The sequence below is a fragment of the Cuculus canorus genome, chromosome 15, assembly GCF_017976375.1.
Source record: "Cuculus canorus isolate bCucCan1 chromosome 15, bCucCan1.pri, whole genome shotgun sequence".
NCBI classification, from domain to species: domain Eukaryota; kingdom Metazoa; phylum Chordata; class Aves; order Cuculiformes; family Cuculidae; genus Cuculus; species Cuculus canorus.
In genome coordinates this window covers 13,337,292-13,359,742 of record NC_071415.1, presented here as the reverse complement: position 1 = coordinate 13,359,742, position 22,451 = coordinate 13,337,292, and the positions used below count along the sequence as shown (strand labels likewise).

Here is a 22,451-nt window from a genome sequence, read left to right as displayed (position 1 = left end):
CCATTATTAACAACCTTTGATCTCCACTTGACATCAAGAAAGCTAAAATCTCCCGTAACAGTAGTATTCTTCTCTCTAGTAACACGGAGAACTCAAACCCTACCCAAATCTGAATCTGGAGGTTTCTAATAGGATTCACAGAAACCTTTTTATTTCCCCATGTCAGCAGAGTGTTTGGAGGGTCATAGTACTACTAAGAGAGGACCTTGCGGTCTCAGGGGGAGGAGGAGGTTATAGAGGAATGCCAAGCACCTTTTCCCATGTATATGTTCTTGCACACACATGCATGGGTTTGTAATTTGAAACTCTCTTTACTTCTGGACAGGCTTTGCAAACTGCTTAGACCACATTCTCTGAGGTGTTTAAAGAGGGTGGAGTATGCAGTATTTATTTAGGTACTCTACAAACCTTAATAAGAATCGAGTGCTTGTAGCAATCGCAGAGAGCAAACAGAAAGCCAGCTGGCAGAAACTGAACAGTGCCACTGCATTTTTATTGCTCCTAACTCCCCCAAAACCAGATTATTACTAAAAAAAAATGTCTTTTTTAATTTCATTTATCTCTGATCCTGCATTAATTTGTCTGCTGTGTGCAGCGGTGTTATTAGCCGTGCTCTATTTTTCAACTGGCTATAAAAATTCAGCTTTTAAATTTCCTCCTGGTCCAACTCCTCTTCCGATCATTGGTAACCTGCACTTGGTGGATCTTAGAAGGCAAGATAAATCAATAATGAAGGTAGGACAAAAACCCCCCAAACCCAGACCCTGGTGCATTTTAAAGCTGCCTGGGATGTATCAGTGAGAACTTTTTTGTCTTTTTTAATTCAAACTAAATTGTAAAGGTGTGCAAATTGCTTTATAATATTTTCTCTAGGCTTCTTCTAGTCAATGTCTGTGTTGATATAGTGTCATTTATGAGCGATCAACCATTAAAAAAAGACATCTGGGTGATATGGGATTTCTTCATGTAATTGTGATGATGTACATGAAGTACATAATGCTTGTGGGATTTTAAATATTAATTTGACAGCTTGGATACCTAGAAATCTTTTAAAATGTTAGCACATAACTAACATGAATGAATGAAATTGCTTCCATCCTTTCTGCTATAGAGAACGGACAAGGGGAATCCCACGATGCACTGACCTCAAGGCTGCTTCAGAAAGGGCCAAATCAAGATGCTCCACTGCCAAAAATCCACTTCCCTCTTGACAAATTGGAAACATGTTAAAATCTAGAAAGTAGTACAAGAGAGGGATGGAAAAGTTGCACTAAGGAATCAGAATGAATAGCCTGCGAGCTCTTCCATTAACCTGTAATTAAGACAACTTACCCCGCTTAAGGTGGTAAAGTGTTCTTCGGTGCAGGACGAGGCTGGCGCAGCCCTGGGTGTTTGGGTCAGGCTGCTGAGTGCTCCCTCCTCGCCTTAGCAGACAGCACCCTTGGGGATCGACCTGCGCCAGGGTCAGGGAGAGAGTGAGCAAACAGACAGTGGCAGTTCATGACCAGGAGTCGACGCAGCTCCTGTAACAGTGGTGCTCCGCAAACACTGGTGCGTCTCTGGGAGCAGCCAAGCGGTGGCTTAGTGCTGCCATGGGGTGAGGCTCCCAGCACCTGGGGTTGTTATGGGCAATGTCAGGACTGGGGTCAGTTTACCCAGTGGGGTTGGGCAGATGCTGCTGTAGCCTCTAAACGGCGGTTTGGAATTACCTCCGCATGCTTTCATCACCTGTGAGGCTATATTTGGTATTACCTTTGTTTTCTTTTACTTTGGGATTACTCCAGAGGGGTTATCCCTCCATCTCGCCCCACAGAGAGCAAAAATGGTGATTGCATTGAGCATCAGGCATCACTGCTTGTTGGCTGGGCACCCTGATGGGGGAGCGTTCAGGGTATTGGGGGATCTCCTCTCTCTTCTTTGAAAGCTGCCAGTGGACCTGGCACGGGCAGAGGCGGCACGCATACACCCTGTGGTTGCTTAGGCAGAAGATTTGGATTGTGGCTCCCTGTCCAGCCTGACACGGGGCAAACAGCTCCTCTGATCTAGTAGCAGGGATGGAGGTGTCATTGGTATGAGAGGAGCATCATATCGAAGCTTTCCTCTGTGATACCATCATTATTTGCACTAAAATGTTTTCTCTGGTTTTGTCTTTCTCTGGTGTGCTGATTTACGTTGCCACTCGAGATCCAGTCTTTAACCCTGGGTGTTTTGGTTTGGTTTTTTTTTCATTTATTTTCCCCTTAACAGCAAAACCAGATTAGTTATGCACTAAGGGGTCAGGGGGCTCTTTCATGGCAAGAAGCCTAAAACCCATACGGATGCCAGCCAGGCATCCATACAAAATGCCCTGTGTTTCACTGTGATGAGCTCCAGCTCACAGGCACCATTCTGCAGGTAGCGGCTCTGCAGCCATTCCTAACAGGGCACCAGGATGTAATGTTTTCTTTCAGAAAGCAACGGGCACTTTCCTCCCTTTCTATCACAGCTCACCTCTCTTTCAGCTTGCAGAAAAATATGGCCCCATCTTCACCCTCCACTTTGGGTTCCAGAAAGTTGTGGTCCTGACCGGGTACGAAGTTGTGCGGGACGCGCTTGTGAACTACACAGAGGAGTTTGTAGACAGACCATCCATCCCAATATTTGACCAAATTCAGAACGGAAACGGTACTAGAGCAATGAGCGGGGGTGGGCGGGAGGGACGATGCCATCGCTTAGTGCCAGCCTAACTGCGCATCCCGGGAACCCAGCTTTTAAACATCCCCCTTGGACCCTTCTGAAGCCAAGCTGACAGAAAATATTTGGTTTTCCTCACTTGCCTCCTGGCTTTTCATCATTTTTGCTAACGCACTTGCAGCCCATCCATATCCTAAATGTTCGAGGGTGAGGAGTGGGATTTTTAAAGGCACCATGGTAATTCTGGGGTTGATTTCCATAAGATGTCAATAAGAACGGCTGGCCAACACCAACAACTTTACAAACCTTCCCCACGGTTTAAAGGGACTTTGGACTAACTGGTTTGGCTATTTGGAGCTGTAGGGTTTTTCCCTTTCCCCCACTGGCAGGTGCCACAATACTGGACATCATCGGTCCCCTGCACCTTGCCTCCCTCTAAGAGGCTTTTGGGTGAACCAACTTGAAACAAGTTCAGGCAGAAGCATAATCTTAAGTTGGAAATTCACCCCCACAAACAACCACATAGGTTTTCCAAGGCAACTCTCCATCCCATAGTATTTCAGAAGATTTTTTGCTTCATTTTTCCATCCTCTGCATCAGCTGAGGCTTTAGCATTGAGCATCCCAAAGGTCAGCTTTACATGCTGGTCAGAGGCTGAAGTTGTGATTAAAAATTAAAAATTAAATTACCCAACCATAATATCAATAGATTAATTTATTGCTACATAAGGAAAAGAAATAGATGAGGAGATAACCATTTTTCTGAGCTAATTTACATGTAAAATACCTGTGCGGAAAACTGTCAGTATTACATTGTAAGTCTTTTAACACTTACCTTCTCAGCCTAAGTCTGAGCCACTTAGAGGTGACCCAAAGCTGTAATTTCACAGGGTCTGTTAAGTAACAGTGGTCACAAATTTTCCCAGGGAACGTTTTTTCTTCAGAAAACACCAATTTGTTGACTCCAAAGCTGTTTGCAAAAAAAGGGAATTATCCAGATGAAACTGCATAAATTAAAGAAAAATTCAAACTGTACTTCAGAAATTTGCTTTGACATTTTTAGAGCGAGAAGTTTTGCTTTCCAAATTAAAACTACACTGCTTTAAAGCAGTGTTTACTCTAGAAAAAGCAAATACATTTAAAAACCTTAAAGCTAAGATGAACACGTGCAGTGCTGAATCCAGCTCTTCAATTGACAATCTGAGATAGTCTTTGGATTATTGACACGCTCTGATGGGATAAAATACCCATCTCTGCTTGGTGGTGTTAGCGATCATCAAGGCATGAGCTCAGTAACCTCTACAAAATCACGGTATCTCAATAAAACAAACAATTTGATACTCACCAGGGTTATGGAGACTGAAGTATCCCATCCCACATAGATAAAATATCCTTATGACTGGAATAGGACAAAGGGAGAACCTTCAAAGATACAAAGTTTTTGCTTGAGGCTTTAGACTTGCAACCAAACTGGGTTGGAAAGATTGTGTGATTGATTTAGACCCATATCTCTCCCAGCTCTGCAGTCAACCCATACTGGTCTGAAGGCCATACCTATTTATCTTGCACTCAGGAGAGGGCTGAGGCAAACTGGGTTGGGTGGGAGCTTGTTTTCCCAAACTACAGGCTCGGTGAGACTGGGAAAACGGAGCTGAGAGGATACAGGGATGGGGCACACAGCAATGGGAAACCCTCATCCCCAAATCTGTGGGAAACCGGGCAGCAGAAACACTTGTGGACATCCCTCCTCTTTGAGTTCCCTATTTTGTTTCCTGTGATGGGGCTCCTGCGTGCATGAGCCCAGTGGCGATTTCTCACGGCCTCCCCAGGTTTGTTCTTCTCTATTGGGGAGCTGTGGAGAACAACTCGGAGATTCACTGTATCCAGCATGCGCAACCTCGGCATGGGGAAAAAAATGATAGAAGGGAGAATTTTTGAGGAGCTTCACTTCCTTATCGAGATGATCAAATCTTACAAAGGTGAGCTGGAGACCATCAGGGTGCTGTACAGCCTCATACGCTTCCCTACTGCTGCAACATCTCATTAACATTCCCATCCTCCTCCCATGGCAGGGGAACCTTTTAAACTGACATCCTTCAACTGTGCTCCAATCAACATCACCTTCATCATGCTGTTTGGGGACAGGTTTGACTATAAGGACCCAACATTTCTCACTCTCTTAAGACTCATAGATGAAGTTATGATTCTTTTGGGATCTCCATATTTGAATGTAAGTTATCCATCCTACAGATTAACTTTTATTTTATTTTTTTTTCACTGGCACATTACACTTGTGACCTGCACAAACCATAGGATTTAGTTCAGCAGTGTTTAAATGGTCAGTTCTCCAGGCACCGTCTTGGTCACCACAAATGTGCAGTCACATTCCCCTTTGCTAATCTCCCTTTGAATGATAGTGCATATCTGCGTGGAGCTAAAAATGAGTGAGATTTCACAGACTGCATTAAAACTGCTTCCTTGGAGAGTCCCAGGAAAACTGCTTATGCTCTGTTGAGAGGCTGACCGGGCTGTTACTGGTAGAGGATTTGTTTCCATAGAAGACTTTAAGTGCTTAAAATTAGGTAGTGCTAAATAAACGCTCAAAGGTTGCAAAGCATTCCCTCATTAAAATCTGCCCTGGAAGTCCCTGGGATGCTAAGGTATTACTACTAGAATACAAAACTCACCTGATAGGTCATGCATTCAGAAGAAAGTATCCATCATGTTGATACTTCTGCAGACTTAATGCTTCTCCTTTTTTTTTTTACTTCCTCACTAGTATTTCAATTTTTACCCATTCCTTGGATTTCTTTTCAAAACCCACAAGATCATGCTTGGGAAAATAGAAGATGTGCGTGCCATTTTAAGGCAATACATGAAGGCGAGCAGAGAGGATATCAACGAGAACAGCGTGAGGAGCTACATTGATGCACTGATATTCAAGCAACAAGAGGTATTTGACTGCTTATTTCTGCTCTCTGTTTGCAGTGTCTCCTCTGGATTTTCTAGCTAAAACAGTTGCTGAGTCTTGATTTCAGGAATGCAATGTAAACCTGTTGAAATCAAGGCTGCTATTCTAGTGGTATGGAAATCAGAGTCCAGTCTCTTACAGTTGGTGTAATTTACAGCAGGGCTTTTTGTGTCAAAATTAAGATATGAAAGCCACTGTCTCAGTCTGCTCCTGAAATAGCAGCACTAATAATGTGAGATCAGCCGTTTGTTCCTAGTAGAAAATGCATGAATTCACATGAAAGCTGACTCTGCCTTTCTTTTTACAACAACAAATCAATTAATCATTGATACTGTTGCTCCAAGATGAATGATACACTTAACGTACTCGAATGATAAATCGTCTGTACAAGTCCAAGCCCTGCCTGCATCTTACTTTAGTAGAGACTCTGCAGTTTCACACACCAGTTGATTTCATTCAACATAAAATATTTGGACTCGGAGTTCTTTTTCTTTTTTTCCAACTGGATCTGGGCCAGCTTTAGGCACTAAGCATTCTACCCAGCTATGTGAAGGAAGGGTCAGTACAGACCTAAAGCCCAGCAGAAATGGTCTGAAAGGTCCCTTTGCGCATTGTTGGGGATCCAATTCTGCCCTTGGGCAAGTAGGAGTTCCTCAGAACTAGAATTAGTTGAATCTCCTTCTGCACAGGGAAGAGACCAGGCTTTTTCCAAGTCTATGAGTATAGAACATGAACAATATTTGCCTCTGGGCTTCAGCCTGCTTTTGGGTGGAGATGGGTGCCGAGCCAAAACACCACTCCAAACCTTCCACCTTTGGTGAATGCTGTGCATTCAAGATCAGGTCTATGATATCAGCCAGTTGACAAACACAAGATCATAGTCAGCGGTGTTACGCAGTATTTCCCGAGCTTGCTGAATACTGACAGTTTTAAGACCTTTCTCACCACTTGTATTTTTCAAGGAGAAGAACAAGAAAGACAGCCTCTTCCATGATGATAACTTAATAGCATCCATACTCGACCTGGTCATGGCAGGAACAGAAACCATAGCCACAACACTCCAGTGGGCCATCCTGTTGATGATGAAATACCCAGAGATTCAAAGTAAGCTCCTTTCATCTAAGCTGGAAGAGGCCTGGCCTCAGATCCACTGAAACTCTTTTGCCATAAGAGCTGAATCCCATCTGTTTATTATTATGAACTCCTGAGGTAATTAGATACTGATGAAAGTCACATTAAAATAGTCCCTGTGTCTTACTGGGAGAGAGGATGAGTGGAGATCAAAGTATGATATTGGGGAACAACCTATCTGTGTGCTGGAACTAGAAATCGAGCAGGAAAACATGGGTTGGCATTTTAAGAATCCTCTTCCTTCAGACCCTGGGAAAATATACTTTCCCCAAAACCAAATCTGAGGAAGGAACCGGCTTCCTTGTTGGAATCCAACTGTGTTGTTCCTTGCAGAAAAGGTGCAGGAGGAGATTGGGAGAACTGTCAAAGCTGGGAGCTGCGCCACGTACGAGGATCGGAAGAACATGCCATTTACAAACGCAGTGCTCCATGAAGTGCAGAGGTTTATCACCCTCCTGCCTCACGTTCCCCGCTGCACTGCTGTTGATACCCACTTCAGGGGCTACTTCCTTCCCAAGGTAGGTAACTGCTCCAGCCCAGGAACACACCATCTCATTTTCGCCAGTGCCATAAAAGGCTGGTTTCTTTAGAGGGAATTACAGGACTGAAGCCTAAAGTAAAGCATCCAAAATCACTCCCAAAGAGTTTCTTCCTCTCCAGTGACTGCTGAGTCCATAGAGACTGGTTCAGTAGGACTCAGTTCAGTACCTCTCATGCTCAGGATTTCCTCACTGCAGAAGTGACCCTGGTTTACCTCCTTTATGCCATCTGCACCATGCAGCATCTGCCAGGGAATTTATAGGATCTGACCCTCTGCTTGAGGCTTTCACAGCACCATGTGGGGATTGCCTGCAATCCTTGGCACTGCTGCGAAAATCTCACTGACTTCTCTCTCTACTGGCTGATGGGATAAAACCCTCAGGGTCTCCACCAACCCCAGATGGAGCAAATCTCCTGGGGCACTGAAGTGTATGCCACAAAAATGGACCAAATCAGAGCATTTTTGCTATCTTTTGTGCCTTCGTATACTTTTCTTCCAGGGTATAATTGTAATCCCGTCGCTCACCTCAGTGCTGCTGGACAAGACGCAATGGGAAACGCCACATCAGTTTAACCCCAACCACTTCCTTGATGCTGAAGGGAATTTCGTAAAGAGAGATGCTTTCCTGCCCTTCTCCATAGGTAACTAAAGGGCTGATCTGCACAGAGCTGAAGCTACCAGTTTATTGAGGCAGGACCATTTTATTGCAATATACACTAATTGGGTCTCTGATTAAGTACTGCCTTCAACTCAGTCAATAAATAACCAGGTAACCGGATGGAGTCTATTATGCCACATCCAGGCAAAAGGCTGCTCTCTGAGCACACTTCTCCCATCTTCTGGGTTGGTTCCTAAGGATTTAACAAGAGAGAAGATGAAGGGATATATTGCATTCAAAAGAAGGTGGAAAAATGCCTCAAAGCTGTCAGGAGTAGATAGATAACCAGAGAGGAACAGTGGGGCTGCCGGCAAAGCTAAGCACAGGGCTTTGTGAGCTCTCCTGGAAGTAAGGGTACAATCCAGGAACCCTCAAGTCCTGTCTTAAGGCAAATCTCATGTGACAATGGATCTCAACAAGGCCTCATCCATTGCCCACCAGAGGCAAGGAAGAGAGTCCCAACAAGGCTTGCACCTTGGCTGGGAGTTACAGCCGGCAGAGACCCAACGTGGGACAGAGTGCATCAAACCATACTGCTCTCACTGTGAAACCTTAAATCCAAACCCTGGATAATTCCTAAGAATCACCTTGGATGGTGATTCTTCCAGTGGCACTACTAAGAGCTCCTAAGGATTCCTAGCAAGACCTGTTCTTTTCGAGGGAGTGGCACAGCCCCATGGTTAGGGGAGGTGACAGAGCGTTTGCCATCATGACACTACCTTCATCTGCCTTTTTGGTCGAGTCACAAACTTTTTTTTCTGCTTTTTTAATCTCAGTTTCACCTGCAGAATATGTTTAACATTTTTTCCCTAGAGGTTTATAAACCCAAACCCCTCAGGATTCAAACTGAATTAATGGTAGGAATAGCTGTTAGATATCGGAAACTGTCCCCTGAGGCATTCAAAAATAAGAAATATCTTTCAAAAAGAAGAAATTACACATTGCGTTCCTGACAGCCATAAATGCTTCCAAAGGCTGCTCATTTCCAGAAATGCCTGCCCCCATCCCGTGCCTTCCATGGCTGCAGGAGCGCGCATTATGAAAAGGCACAGCTGGATGGAGCAGTCTTGGTGGGAGTTTAACAAATCCCACCACTGCAGGAGCCTATTAAGTACTATAAAGGCAGATTTCCTCCAGGATCCTACAAATCCTCCCATGCAACTGTACATATTCCAGCTGTTCCTCTGAAAGAGTGACTTGAAGGGATTCCAGCAATAGACCCTCAGCAGTGACTTTTGGCATTAAGAAGCCTGTCTGTGCTGTCCACCAAGTGCTTCAACCACACAGGGACTATGATGCAAGGGCTGGGAATCTAGCACAAAGAGGGAACAGGAAAGAAGAAACATAGTCTCTTCTAAAAGTGGGATGTTAGGAGAAATTCCACAGAAAAAAAAGTGAGTTTCAAACCATTCCACCTTGAGACGAGGTGGCATTTTTTTTTTATCAGGTGGCTTTTTAAGCTTTAAAGATGCCGAGAGGGTTGGAAGAGCTAAGGAGAGGGGAAGGTGCATCATAAATGCATAATAACCCTGAAACATGGCTATGAGTTGCTGCTGCAGGTAGCTGTGTGACGAAAGAGAGCAGGCAGGCACACCATGCCAGTGTGACTGGGACAGTTACCTTTAACTCTGGTGCATTTCGAGGTTTCATTACCATTTCCATTGCAACACCTCAGATGCTAATGTGTCCCATAGCAAATATTCTAGTTTGATCTTTCCATCAAGTAAACGCAACGTTTTTATCTGCAGGGCGAAGGAACTGCATTGGAGAAAGCCTCGCCAAGATGGAGCTGTTTGTCTTCTTTGTAGGGTTGCTGCAGACATTTACTTTTCAGCCCCAGCCAGGAGTTTCAGAGTCTGACTTGGACCTTACCGTCCCCCAAACAACTTTCACACTAAGGCCTCAGCCTCAAGCAACCTGTGCTATCCTGCGTGAATAACAACAGTCTTGCTGAAGAGCAACCCAACACCTAGGGAAGCTTCTTGGACCCACCTTAATTATGCTAGGACTTGCCACCTCCCATCCTTCCACATCACCCTCTTTCGCCCCAGAATTGCACCATGGGTTGCACATCTGAACCGAACTTTTCCAGGCTCCCTTATTATCCGTAGCTTCTAGCAAATTCTACCAGGCTAGGCAGCCAAGTCAAACACAGCGAGTGAAAAACCAGATCAATTCAGATCATTGGAGGATAAAGTTATTTCTGCCTTAGAACAGTGTTCTGAAAAATGCCCCAGAGTCTGCAAACCCGTTACCACCAAGTCCAACACTGCTTCACAGCCTGAATGAAACAAGATCAACATTTCGAAGTTTGCAGTCTAAATCATAAAGCCACATAAGAGCTGTACCAGCAACTGATCATGAAAGAAATAAACCAGACTCATTTCTAGTTTTATGCATCGTTGTCTTTCCTGACCTTGTTAAATAGGAACAGACACTGTTCCTCTCTTCGGACCTCCGGGGTAACATTAAGAGCCAACATCAGCAGCCACTCTAGGATTTGTGAGAGCCTGACCATTGGAACCAGCCTTGCAGGTGGTGTCTTATATCATAGTGCTTGTATTACATGCACACATCCAAAGAGAATTGGGATCATGGATTAGATGAGACCTGGGCTTGGTTGTTTTCCTTTCTTCTGTAGCTTTATCTGGCTGGTTTCCCTGTCTGTAGCACTCTTATCTGCCATCATATTCCGCAATCTTATTCCAGTTGATGGGCTGGCAATTTTTCATTCATTTATCTGCCTGCGAATTGTCACTTCTCCATATGCATTTTGTTATCATGTGCTTTATCAAATTGTTTCCCTTTTCATGGGAACCCAATAAAGTTTTAATCCCATGTCTTCATTATATTTTATACGCCCACCACCCAACTTTGCTTTACACAGCAACGCAAATGCCATGAAAGGTTGATCCTGAGCTCAGAGTGGTAATGAATATTTTAAGTTTTACTTATGTCTCATGGGTGAGTGGTTCTGCATACCCTTATCCTACTGAAAAACAGTTCAACAGGAGACCCTCTGTATCTGCAGAGTGGTTTCTCCAGGGCAAAGAGTTTCTCTTTGTGCTCAGCTATGAGCTACCAGTCAGTCCTGAGGACAGCCTTGGTTTTTTTCACTTTTATGTCTTCAACTTTTGGTTGCAGAGAGGCTGAATGAAAGGTTGCCACCAGAGCTTCACTGATGCTGGTGCTGTCCTTCTGTTCAGTGCCTTAGGCCCTGAGCCTCTCACCTCCTGCCCTCCCAAAGCATCACTTGCTGGCAATGTCACTCTTGAGGAGTGGTGGCAGCAGGATGGGGTCTTCTTCAGGGAAGGTGGGGAAAGATACGTAAAGCAACAGAGGAGCCACATATCAACTCAATGAAGGAAGTCTTGGCCTCTCTGAAATAAAAGAAGACTTTTGCCTTTGGCTTCAGAGAGGCCAGGGCTGTTCCTGCTTGAGTTTCCTCCAAAAGTAACATGAGCTAAAAAGACTGATAAGGCAACACCCTCGTGTTCCACGGGGCAAAACCGGGCTGGGTTCAAATCTGCATGAATTCACTGATGGAACCTCATCCCTGACCCCTTTCCATGGGCTCTCAGGGTCTTGACTGAGAGACGTGGATCCCTTCCTACATTGCACAGCAGCCTTTAGAACCTGCTCTATTTGGACATCACCTTCTGCACCGGCACTCCCCAGCAGGCAGAGCAGAGCTGGCAGCAGTGTACAGAAATCCAGCAGACTGTGTAATACCTGTGTCTCAACAAGAGCCACGAGCTACCAGGTGCGAACATCCAGGGGAAACAGGTTTCTTTGATTCCTTTGAGAAGTGCATTCTACTTGTGCCTGTGTTAGCAGATGGGCGGAAGCACATTAAATTAGACAGCTGAATAGATCTCCACAAAAGAAAGTGCCTGCCTCCCATATATTTGTTCAGCCAAACAATGGCAGAACATTGATTACGGCTCAGCTACATATTTATCTAGCAGAAAACAGTGGCTCTCAGGGGTGGAAATGCCATTTGCACATTCCTCAGTGGCCCTTAGGGTCTTCCCTGTAGCTGCAAAACATGTTTGTGCCTTGCAACACACTGACCTGAATTGAAAGCAAACATCTTGGGGCAGGACAGGTGGCTTGTTTTTTGAATTAAGATCTGAACAAATCCAACTCACACTGTGTGTAGCTCGTGCCACATGCAGCTGGCTGGGCAGCATGTCCCGTAACCCAGCCTGGCATCCCTGGCACTGGATGATGCTGGACCAGAGGATTCTGCATTCAGAGGGCAATGATGATGAGGTTCAAGGACTGCAGCAACTGTAAAGATTTGTAAAACAAGACCTGCCTTGTTTCAGCAGTCTCTCTGCGCACTGGCCAGAGCAAGAAGTGTTGTGCAGAATTTAATTTCTATTTTCCTTTTGCCACGAGATGGCACCACGACCCCTCCTAGTCACAGACACCCCAACCCTGCAGTCCTTACTGGGGTAAAGCGCCCAGCCAGCCACAGGTCAGGGCTGTGTAAGGAGACCTTGGGGCTTTCTGCACCCCAGCCCACCTGCATTCACCTGCAAGCAAGGCTAGCAGCGAGGTCATATGTGCTATCTTTACCATCAACCTGGAAGAATCAAGTATGCAAGGAACAGGAGAAGTTTTCTCCTTCCCAGTTTACAGCAGACAAGGAGTAAACTGGCTCAAACACTTTGTGGGACAATGGCTTAACCCACCCCCCATTGCAGTCCTATCAGCTCCTCCACTCAGCATTTCAGACCAAGGAAGAATCATAGAATCATAGAATAGTTAGGGTGGGAAGGGACCTTGAAGATTATCTAGTTCCATTCCCTCTGCCATGGGCAGGGACATCCCACTGGACCAGGCTGCCCAAGGCCCATCCAACCTGGCCTTGAACACCTCCAGGGATGGGGCAGCCACGACTTTCCTGGGCAACCTGTGCCAGGGCCTCACCACTCTCATGGTGAAGAAATTCTTCCTAATGTCCAGTCTAAATCTGCCCCTCTTCAGTTTATACCCGTTCTCCCTCGTTCTATCACCACAAGCCTTTATGAATAGCCCCTCCTCAGCTTTCCTGTAGCCCCTTCAGGTACTGGAAGGTCCCTATAAGATCTCCTCTGAGCCTTCTCTTCTCCAGTCTGAACAACCCCAACTCTCTCAGCCTGTCCTCATAGGAAGGTGCTCCAGCCCTCTGATCATCCTTGTAGCCTCCTCTGGACCCGTTCCAACAGCTCCATCTCATTCTGACATTGAGGCTTCCAGAACTGCACACAGTGTTCCAGCTGAGGTCTCACAAGAGAGGAATAGAGGGACAGAATCACCCTGCTGGCCACGCTTCTTTTGATGCAGCCCAGGATAGTATTGGCCTCCTGGGCTGTGAGTGCACATTGCCGGCTCATGTCGAGCTTCTCATTGACCAAGAAGCCATCTGCTGTAAAAGAATCCTGTCACCTTCCCTGATGAGGGGACAATGATGGCTCTCCATCTGTAGGCATTTCAGAGGAAGAGGAGAAGAGATGGGAATGTGAGGAAAATGGAGAGTCCTGACAAATCTCACAGAAAGCTGGAAGAAGTAAGGAAAGGGGAGATGGACAGGTTTTCTGTCACTTTACCTGGACCTGCCCACCTTCTATGCTGCTTAAGGAAAGCATTTTAGAAGCGTCTTTGCAATGTTTGCATACGTGCTTGTCTGAACCCAGTGCTCTGAAAAGGAGTTGTACTCACGGATCTGAGCTACCTTTGTCAAAATGTAGGAGGGGGAGTGTATTCCCTTGTCTGGGGAGAGCCTGTACCCAGAAAGACACAAAGACTCCCAAGGAACTGTGCTAACATCCCTCAGAGCAAGGAGAAACTAAGAAGTCCAAGGTCTGTCATCTGGGATTCAAAACCAGAAGTCTCAAAAGTTTCAGAAGAGCATCCATCAGACACAGAAAAAGCAGGTATCTGGGAATAATTTACCCCATGTGCAGCAGGGAATGAGAAAAGAGCAGGGATTAGGCAATGATCAACATTTGTATTTAATTTTGCTCTCCGATATTGCTTCTTGAGAAGCATCCTCTCCCAGAAGCTCAGAACTAGAATAACTTCCTTATGTTGTGTAGTTGATGTGCAACATAGTGGCTGTCCTGTCATTTTCAGCGATGCATCTGGCTGGAATTTTCCAGGTAACCTTACCCACCAGCCCTCCTTTGCTTCTTAGAAAAATATTTGTTCAACAGTTATTTTTATCACGTAGCCAGTACTTGCAAGACTTTGAGTAAGAAGACACTACTTCTATCTATTGCACAGGGTTCTCTTTTCTCCTTCGTGTGTCTGCTAGGCTCTGCATAAAACATTTCTGTGGATTTTTCTCAGTTTAGAGCCTTGGGCTTATTGGCGTAGCACAGCACAGGCACACTGCGGATGGGGTCTCATGGTGAATCCAGCCTCCGCGGTCACGTCCAGCTCAGATTCTTTGACCCCAGACGGAGGCTTAAAAGTAAATTTCTGGATCAAGCCTGCGAAGAAGATGAAGAGCTCCATCGTGGCAAGACTTTCTCCAATGCAGTTTCTTCGCCCTGCAATGCCAAAACTATGGCTGTTGGTAGAGTGATGGATTAATGGCAGCTCAACGCAACACCTCCTCCTTCCTGCTTGGTAGCAACAGCTACCCATGAGTGACAGCATAGGCCTCAGAAATGCTAATTAGTGTGGTGTGATAGTCAGCAGATAGTCACTGTTGGTTCTCACAGAATGGCTTTGGTTGGAAGGCACCTTAAATATCATCCAATTCCAGCCCCTCTGCCATGGGCAGGAGCACCTCCCGCTGGATCAGGCTGCTCAAAGCCCCTGCAGGCATTTGAACAGGGCTGTTTCACCCTGAGCCTACAAAGGTCTGGGACATGCTATAAGCCAACCTTCTCGAGGCAGAGGGGAGGTTAACTTGTTGCTTGAAGGTGTTAAGTCTTTTTTAGGTCCTGGTGGTGCTTTTAAATGACAGGGCCCGGTGTACCTCCCAGTGTTGTCTGAGGGGCTGTTTGCAAGTCATCAAAATTCAGGGTGGGTATTTCTAAACCATCCCCACCACAGATGTCTGTGCTATTCGCGGCAGAGGTTCAGATCCTACTACTTGGCTAATATCTTCTGAGAAGCACTGGGAACTCAGCGCCCTGTGTAGGATCAAGTGCTTTCGTTACCTGTGGAGAAGGGCAGGAATGCTTTCTTCTTGACAAAGTTCCCATCTGCATCAAGGAAATGGTTGGGGTTGAACTCCTCTGGTGTCTCCCATTGTGTTTTATCCAGCAGCACAGAGGAGAGCAGAGGAATCACTGTTGTTCCCTGCAGCACAACCATGCTTTGCTTTAGCATGTGTGGAGGTAGCAAGTTTCTGCCTTTGCCCATTCAGCCACGAAACTGTTTCTCCCTTTGGGCTGTTCTAGAAGCAAAGTTCTGCCTCTGAAGAAGTAATTTCTGGGCTTGTACATGACCACGTGACCCTTAATGTGGGTACCCAGTTTACTGGAATTATGACTAATATGTGATTAAACAGCAATGATTGTTGGCTCTTCCTGAGTTATGAAGCAGAAGAAAGACATGGGCCGTGCATCCTTCCTGCCCAGCTGCTCTCTGCTTGCCTCAAGCAGGCAACAAGACAATGCCGTGCTACTCCAGAGGCAGAGCCGCTCCACACGGCGTGAATGGCAACAGCGTGAAAACAACAAGGAACAGTCTGCAGATCACGAAGACTGAATTATGGGAAATGGGAGGTTGAGTGCATAGTCCTGAAGTCACACTGACATCCGTCTGGACTCTGAGGAGATGGGGGATTTGGGAACTGGTTCTTCCCTACCAAGAACCCCGTGATTTAAGCTCCTTCACTCCTTGTGTCATTGTGCCTTGTGTGTCACCGGCTCACTGCACCCCCCTCTTCCCCAGGAGAGCAGCACGTACCTTGGGGATGAAGTAGCCTTTATAGTGGGTGTCAACGGAGGTGCACCGTGGAACATGTGGCAGGAGGGTGACAAACCTCTGCACCTCATGGATCACCGCATTGGTAAATGGCATTTTTTTCCGGTCCTCGAATGTAGGCAAGCAGTCAGGGCCAAGAACTTGCTCAATCTCTGCATGTACCTTTCCTGCAGAGGAAAAGAAAGGCATGAAGTGAGATTCCATTAATGGTAAAGCACTTCCAAATCCCAGCTTGTAATGGCAATTGGTTGGACTACCCCAGGGCAAAAGGTTCACAGCCCCTGGGAGCAGATAGAGAACAACTTTCAGATCCTTTGGTCCTAAATAGCAGTGTATAACGCTTGGATGGAGGTAGATCGGCTCCAGGTGCTCAGATTTTGGATGCACGTGAGGCTACAATGAAGCTTTTACAGGTGAGCAGCACTTCTGAAGTCACTGCAGAGTACTTCACTACTCTACATAAGAAAAGCAAAACTGTAAAGGCATCTTACTTTGAATGTCAGGGTACTTCATCAGCAAAAGGATGGCCCATTGCAATGTTGTAGACGTTGTCTCAGTGCCAGCCATGAGCAGGTCAAGTGCAGAGGCCAATACATTTGCGTCATGAAAAAGTGTATTGCTTTTGTTTTGCTCCTTCAGGGAAGTAAAAAGAAAGAAACCACTGCTGTTCGCATGGAAAGACAGAACTAGGACAGCTAACGTAGCCTTCAGAGACATTCCAGTGTGAATTACAAGTGCCGAGGTGCACTGCATTGACATTTTTGTACAGAAACGTTTCAGTTTTCAGCAAAAATATTTTTACACTTGAGATTTCACCCCTCAAAATGAACTAATTGGACAAATTAATTGATTTTACAGCATCACATGACGTTTATCTGCCTTAGGTAGTCATTATCTGGACTTTCATTCCCCAACTGTGGATCCTAAGGAAAATTGATGAGAGGTGCAGGACCATGCCTTCTCAAGCCGGGGACCTGGGATTTGTGTGCTGGAAAAATGACTTTCTCTCTCCCTCTTTCTCTCCAGCGAGGAAGGGATTGTAGCTGACACCTGAGGGCAAGTTTTATACATACATGGGATACCGTCTATTTAATTATTTCTTGCTTTTCCTTCCATATGCAGTATTTAACATTAAAAGAGGAGGACGTTTATGCAAAATTTAGATATTTTCATACAGACCATAATAGCTCATGTTCATTAGACAAGCAACACAGAAGATATAGAAGATACTGCACTAGGAATTGTCATTCTGTTAAAATACCTCTTGTTTGAATACCAGTGCATCAATGTAGCTCTTCAGGTTGTTTCCCTTAATACTCTCTTTGCTTTCCTTGATGCGCTTCTTTAAGATCACACACACCTCTTCCACTTTTTTCAGTATCATCTTGTGAGGTTTGAGGAGAAACCCAAGGAATGGGTAGAAATTAAAAATCTAAAAACAAAAAAAGGAAAAAAATACATAGAAAAAAAAATAAAACTCCCCCGTTACCCATTAGAACTTCAGTATCATAACGGACAAATCATTTCAATGAGGAACCAAATGATACGTGATTGAAGCCTCTCTTTTTTGGTAACTACAAAAATTTAGTGTATAAAAATGCCTCTTCCTATGAAAAATTCTCTACAGAAATGAATGGAGCCTATCAGACTTGTCTAGACAGAGCCCATAAACATGAATTAAACAAATACAATTAAGGGAACGTGACAGTAAACTCATGAAACAATGAAATTACATTTGTAAAGAGGTAATAAAGCAAAATGTATTACGCATTACACAAACAAAACCCCAAATGTTTAGCAAGTCAAAACACTTATGTTTTGAATCATCATTTTTAACTTTCACAAGAAACTTTCACATTTTTAACTTTCACTGAGTATAAATCAATTACACTCAGTTCTCAGCATTGCATTTCATGGGGGGGGAGTTACTTATACTGTTTCTCAATGTTATAAATAAACCGCCTGCAGAATAATATTCAAAAATCTTGCTCCTGCTACATGGTTTTAACTTTTGCTGTTTTCTGCAAAAACTAAACTGATGTAGAGATTAAAAGAAAAGCGATGTACCATTTTAAATTTTAACTCCTGTAAATAGTTCTGCTTTGGGGAGTAAATTCATCGGCATCTTTTTTTTTTAACAGGTTTTGGTTGACTGCTTTAATATTACCTTAAGTAATTAATACCCTATTCCTTGTGATGGAGGATTAAGTTTCCTAAGAGCTCTTGGCTCAGATGAGAGGCCCTTAGTTGGAAACCTCTTTTTGTGCAGCTCAGATGAGCAGGTATTGGTTTAATGCCACGATAGGAGGTATGAGAGGTCCATATATAAAGTTTGCAGGTCTGTACTTTGCATTACTACCCTGGAACTTCACTAGTTTCTTCATCTGCAGCAAGAGATCCAAACCTCGTAATCCCCAAATACACCTGCGATTGTCCCTAAGACAAGAGGTTACTTATGGGATGTTCACACAGCATCCAGCAGAAAATAAATGGAATGTACTTCCTTGTACACCCACAAATAAAGTCAGTATTTCAATAGTTTTATCACTGGTGTGTTTTTGAAGAAGGAAACTCCAGCCATGCCTTTCAAGAGGGACCTGATTCCCTCGTCTCTTCCACCTGAGACTTGTTTGGACTGAGAATAGCAGGGAGCAGAACATGCTGGCATTTTGTGTTTTATTCTGGGTACTACTGGAAAAATACAAAATAATCAAAAGCCAGGTAAGTGGAATCTTTCTGAACTCTTTGCCAAAAGTGCTACGAACACTTTTGAGAAACACTCCAAGAATATTTTCCTGCAGTTACTGTGAAACACCAAAGACAGAAGGCCGCCCAGATCCCAGTTCTATATTAGGCTCTCTTTCCTCGTGGGACACTACAACTTGCCATAAATTGTAAAGTTTGCTAAATAAAGTGACTAAAAATTATAACACAAATGGCAGCATCTGTAACACTGCTGTGGATGTCCACTGATGTTCCTGGACACTACTCATCCCAAGTCCCACACTGCTGGAAGCCTCAGTTATTGCACTTTCTGGTTGCAGAAGAATCAAACACATCCCTTCTGCCACCACAGTCGCATCAGCACCTCAGCCCAGTGCCACCATGGGATGTTGGACCTCCTTCACAGGAAGATTTCATGAAGGAGGAAAAACCCAAATAAAAAAAATCTTATCTGTGCCTGTGGTAGAGGGGGTGGATTACCTGGTCTTTAATGGTCTTTATATTGTGTTTTAGTAACCAACTCTCCAAAACCATCCAGCAGTAGTAAATAGGGTTCACCTACTCACTCTGATGAGATATGAGAGAACATCAGCACAGAGAGGAACTTACATGCAAGAAGGGAGAGCCAAGAAGATGCATAACTTCATCTATGAGTCTTAACAGAGTGAGAAACGTTGGGTCTTCATAATCAAACCTGCTCCCAAAGAGGATAGCGAAGGTGATGTTGGTGGGAGCCATATTCAAAAATCGTAATTGGAAAGGTTCACCTAGAAATGAACAAAATAAGAACTGTACTGGTCATTTCTACATCAACCCAGAGGTCTTCACAGTGGCTTTATAAAGCAGCATGAAACACCCAATGCCATCTTTAGCTCACCTTTGAAAGATTTGATCAACTCAATGAGAAAGCGAAGCTCCTCAAGCATCCTTTCTTCTCCAAGATGCTTCCCCATGCCGAGATCCCGCATGGTGGCTAGGGTGAACTGCCGTGTCCTCTTCCAGAGCTCTTGAGAAGAAAAGAACACACCTACGGAGGGATTGTATGCTCTGTTTGCTGAGGCAATACGAGATTTTCTCAGAAACACCAAACGCACAGCCGGGGATGTGCAGGTACTTCGCAGCCTGGAGAAGCCTGGGTGGGAGAGGACTGGGGAGCTATGGCTTGGGAAAGCATCACTCCAGGTAGGTTAAGAAAGGCAGGAGGTAATATTTTAAACAGCCGGGTGCTATTCACACCAAAGCTCTGGGTTTGGCTTGTTTGTAGCATTGTCTCTTTGCAGCATACTCAGTAAAAAGCTCCACACATGGTATTTGTCTCAAGCTGACTTGTTTTTCCTTAGAAAAATTACCCAGCTGCTTTAGTGAGTAAAGCCTGGAGCAGATAACACTGCTCCATCTCTGTCACGAACAGGACGAATGATTTCACTGAACAACTGGCATTTTTGAGGATGAACTGTATACTGTGCCGGGGAACAAGGAGGGGTGGCAGGGAGGCACCTTTGCTTACAGCTGGGGAACACCTCGCAGTTGGATAACCCATCGGCCGAAAAAAGTGCTCAGCCAAGAAGGCACAGAGGAGCTTGGGTACAATTCAGAAGCCTCCCCTTTCCAGGAGGACTTCCGGGGCTGAGCATAGTCTACATCGTCATACGGTGGTATGAAAAAAAAAGTAGCGTAGTGTACCCTTCCTCACACTGGGCCTCATTCTTAAAATCAAGATGAACTGCACACACACACACTCCATATGCATTATATACACATATTAGGTCATCAGATCTTTTCCTTTTAGCCCTGGATTATTCTCTTCATTGTTTCTCAATGTTGAGTCTTGGGCAATGCATTACTTTTTAACATGCAATTCAGAAACACGCCAAAAATCTGTTTACAGAAATAATGGTTCGAGGTACAAACAGCCCATGCTATTACACTCTTGCCAGATCTTGCAGTCTTTGTCATGAGTCATGCGTGATCCATGCTTTGTCTGAGCTCCCAGTAACTCTAGAAAAGAGATTGCATAAGGACCTCAGCCTTCATGTTGTGAAAAATAATTTCCTTCCCTCTGCGCTGCAAAAAAAAAAAAAATCCCTTGAAATGTGACCCAAGTGCCACTAAAAGCAAAAAAAAAAGTTGATAAGGCAAATAAGAAGATCCCCAGAAGTATTTTTCTTCAGAAAACAAACAAATGTACCCAAGCCCCACAAAATGTAGCCCTCGGCAATAAGGATGCAGCTCAAAACTCTTAACTACCATTGCAAATGGAACAACACATTTGGGAAACAGCGTAACAAGCACGTCTTTATCTTTTCAACCTGTCAGTACCGTTTCCGTGTTGGATGTGATAGAATATGGGTATAGCTGGTCTGTCTGAAAACACATCCGAGTTCAGAAGGGCATCCTTTACTGCCTCGTAGCCAGTCAGCACCACTGCCTTCTGAAAACCCAAATGGATGGTGAACAGGGGGCCGTATTTCTCTGAAATCTAGAAAGAGAGAGAAATCAGAGCATGGAGGTCATCAGTGGAAGCAGTCTGTCGTGCTGGGGTGGCTCAAGAGGTGCCTTTCCTCCTCCTTCTGTGGCGAGAAGGGGTAGAGATATGTCAGAGATAAAGCCCTGAGACACTTGGTCTTGCCAGAAACAGGAATCGCAATCCAAATAGTTTCCCACCTCTCAAGCTCAGGGTGTTGAGCCCTCTGTGCACTGCCTGATGCAGGAGGATGAAGCACTCCACAGGCATCTCGGAGGCTGCTCGCATGGCATGGTGACAGGAACGAGACAGGGAAAGCCAGCTCCTCTTCCCTACATAACGCTAAGCCAGTGAGAAGGCTGCCAACAACCTGGTGTTTAAATGCTTTGTGTAAGGTGCAGGATATTCGCACCCCACGTCCTGACATGGGGAATGCCTGCTGAGCCCCATTTTGGCCCTGGGAGACTAAATACATTGACATCGCTCCCTTTTTTTTCCTGGAAGAGAGATGTGAGGCAACTGTGACTCCTACGAAGAATCTCGTCTTGCATAAGTCAAAGTCATTCACTGCTTCAGACAATTTCTCCTGAATCTCTTCTTCAGGCTATGCTATATTAATTCCCATTCCCCGAAAAACGGCAACCCAAATAAGAAATTCGGGCTATTTTGGCAACCACAACTAAGAATCCGCCTTTCAGTGTGAGTACGCGGACATCCAAATATTTTTTTTTAATTTCACAACACAAGGAAGATGCCAAAATTTAGGGCCACCAGTCTGATCTGATGCAGATACTCATAGTTTTCAATGTGTGAGTATTTTTCCTGTAAGCACTGCTCATATTTAACATCGCGCCCTGTGGAGTTGGGATTTAACAGTTTCCTTGGTCATCCTGAAACCTTTAAAACATCACAGTTTTTTAAAAATACATTTGGTGCTGAAAATAATCCCAGAACTGTCACCAGAGGAGAATTTTGAATAGATACATGCTGACATCCAACACCACAGAAACAAAGAACGCTTATTCTTACCTTCATTAGTGATTTGTCTTGTCTTCTGAGGTCCAGCAAATGCAAGTTGCCAATTATCGGAAGAGGAAAAGGACCGGGAGGCAAATTTAAAGCTGATTGTTTAAAAACTTTTAAAACATAGAGTGCAGCTGATAAAAGCAACGCGCACACCCCACAGATGAAGAGCGTTGTGAAGCCAGCCATATTCCGCCAGAGCTTGCCTTTCTGGAAAGCCACTGCGACATCATTTTTAGAATGCTCAGATTGTTGCTTTATATTTATTCAGAGTAAATGGCGTCAGAGTTTTTACTACACTTTGCATAATCTTCCCCTCCATCCCCAGTTCTCTA

General features: G+C 44.7%; 2 protein-coding genes across 8 annotated transcripts in view; one reads left to right on the top strand and one right to left on the bottom strand.

The window, feature by feature from the left end:
- The window catches only part of LOC104065986 (cytochrome P450 2W1), a 27,644-nt gene extending 5,193 nt beyond the window's left edge, over positions 1 to 22,451 (bottom strand). The window contains exons 1-11 of one of the 6 annotated variants that reach the window (XR_008452413.1): positions 22,123 to 22,451; positions 20,949 to 21,108; positions 19,507 to 19,656; positions 19,239 to 19,396; positions 17,167 to 17,337; positions 16,397 to 16,538; positions 15,888 to 16,072; positions 15,134 to 15,275; positions 4,018 to 4,094; positions 3,508 to 3,642; positions 1,333 to 1,453 (exon numbers count right to left, since the gene is read on the bottom strand). Coding sequence is in view for 4 of the 6 variants with exons in the window: in XM_009568525.2 (XP_009566820.2) it covers positions 14,328 to 14,515; positions 15,134 to 15,275; positions 15,888 to 16,072; positions 16,397 to 16,538; positions 17,167 to 17,337; positions 19,239 to 19,396; positions 19,507 to 19,656; positions 20,949 to 21,108; positions 22,123 to 22,305 (1,479 nt within the window). In the remaining 2 variants the exon portion in view is untranslated. Of the gene's footprint in view, positions 1 to 1,332; positions 1,454 to 2,714; positions 4,095 to 13,937; positions 14,536 to 15,133; positions 15,276 to 15,887; positions 16,073 to 16,396; positions 16,539 to 17,166; positions 17,338 to 19,238; positions 19,397 to 19,506; positions 19,657 to 20,948; positions 21,109 to 22,122 lie in introns of those variants that run through there. The other 5 variants (XR_008452412.1, XM_054080437.1, XM_054080435.1 and 2 more) reach the window with 5 other exon arrangements.
- Positions 389 to 10,774, top strand: LOC104066008 (cytochrome P450 2W1). 2 transcript variants are annotated; one of them, XM_054080433.1, is made up of 9 exons: positions 389 to 735; positions 2,502 to 2,664; positions 4,502 to 4,651; positions 4,745 to 4,902; positions 5,452 to 5,625; positions 6,606 to 6,747; positions 7,108 to 7,292; positions 7,815 to 7,956; positions 9,722 to 10,774. In XM_054080433.1, exons 1-9 carry the CDS (start codon positions 538 to 540, stop codon positions 9,910 to 9,912), a joined length of 1,503 nt encoding a protein of 500 aa, XP_053936408.1. In that variant the 5' UTR covers positions 389 to 537; the 3' UTR covers positions 9,913 to 10,774. The 2 variants fall into 2 exon arrangements, with proteins under 2 accessions (XP_053936408.1, XP_053936409.1); XM_054080434.1 differs by lacking the exon at positions 389 to 735 and having other exon boundaries at positions 2,523 to 2,569; positions 9,722 to 10,773.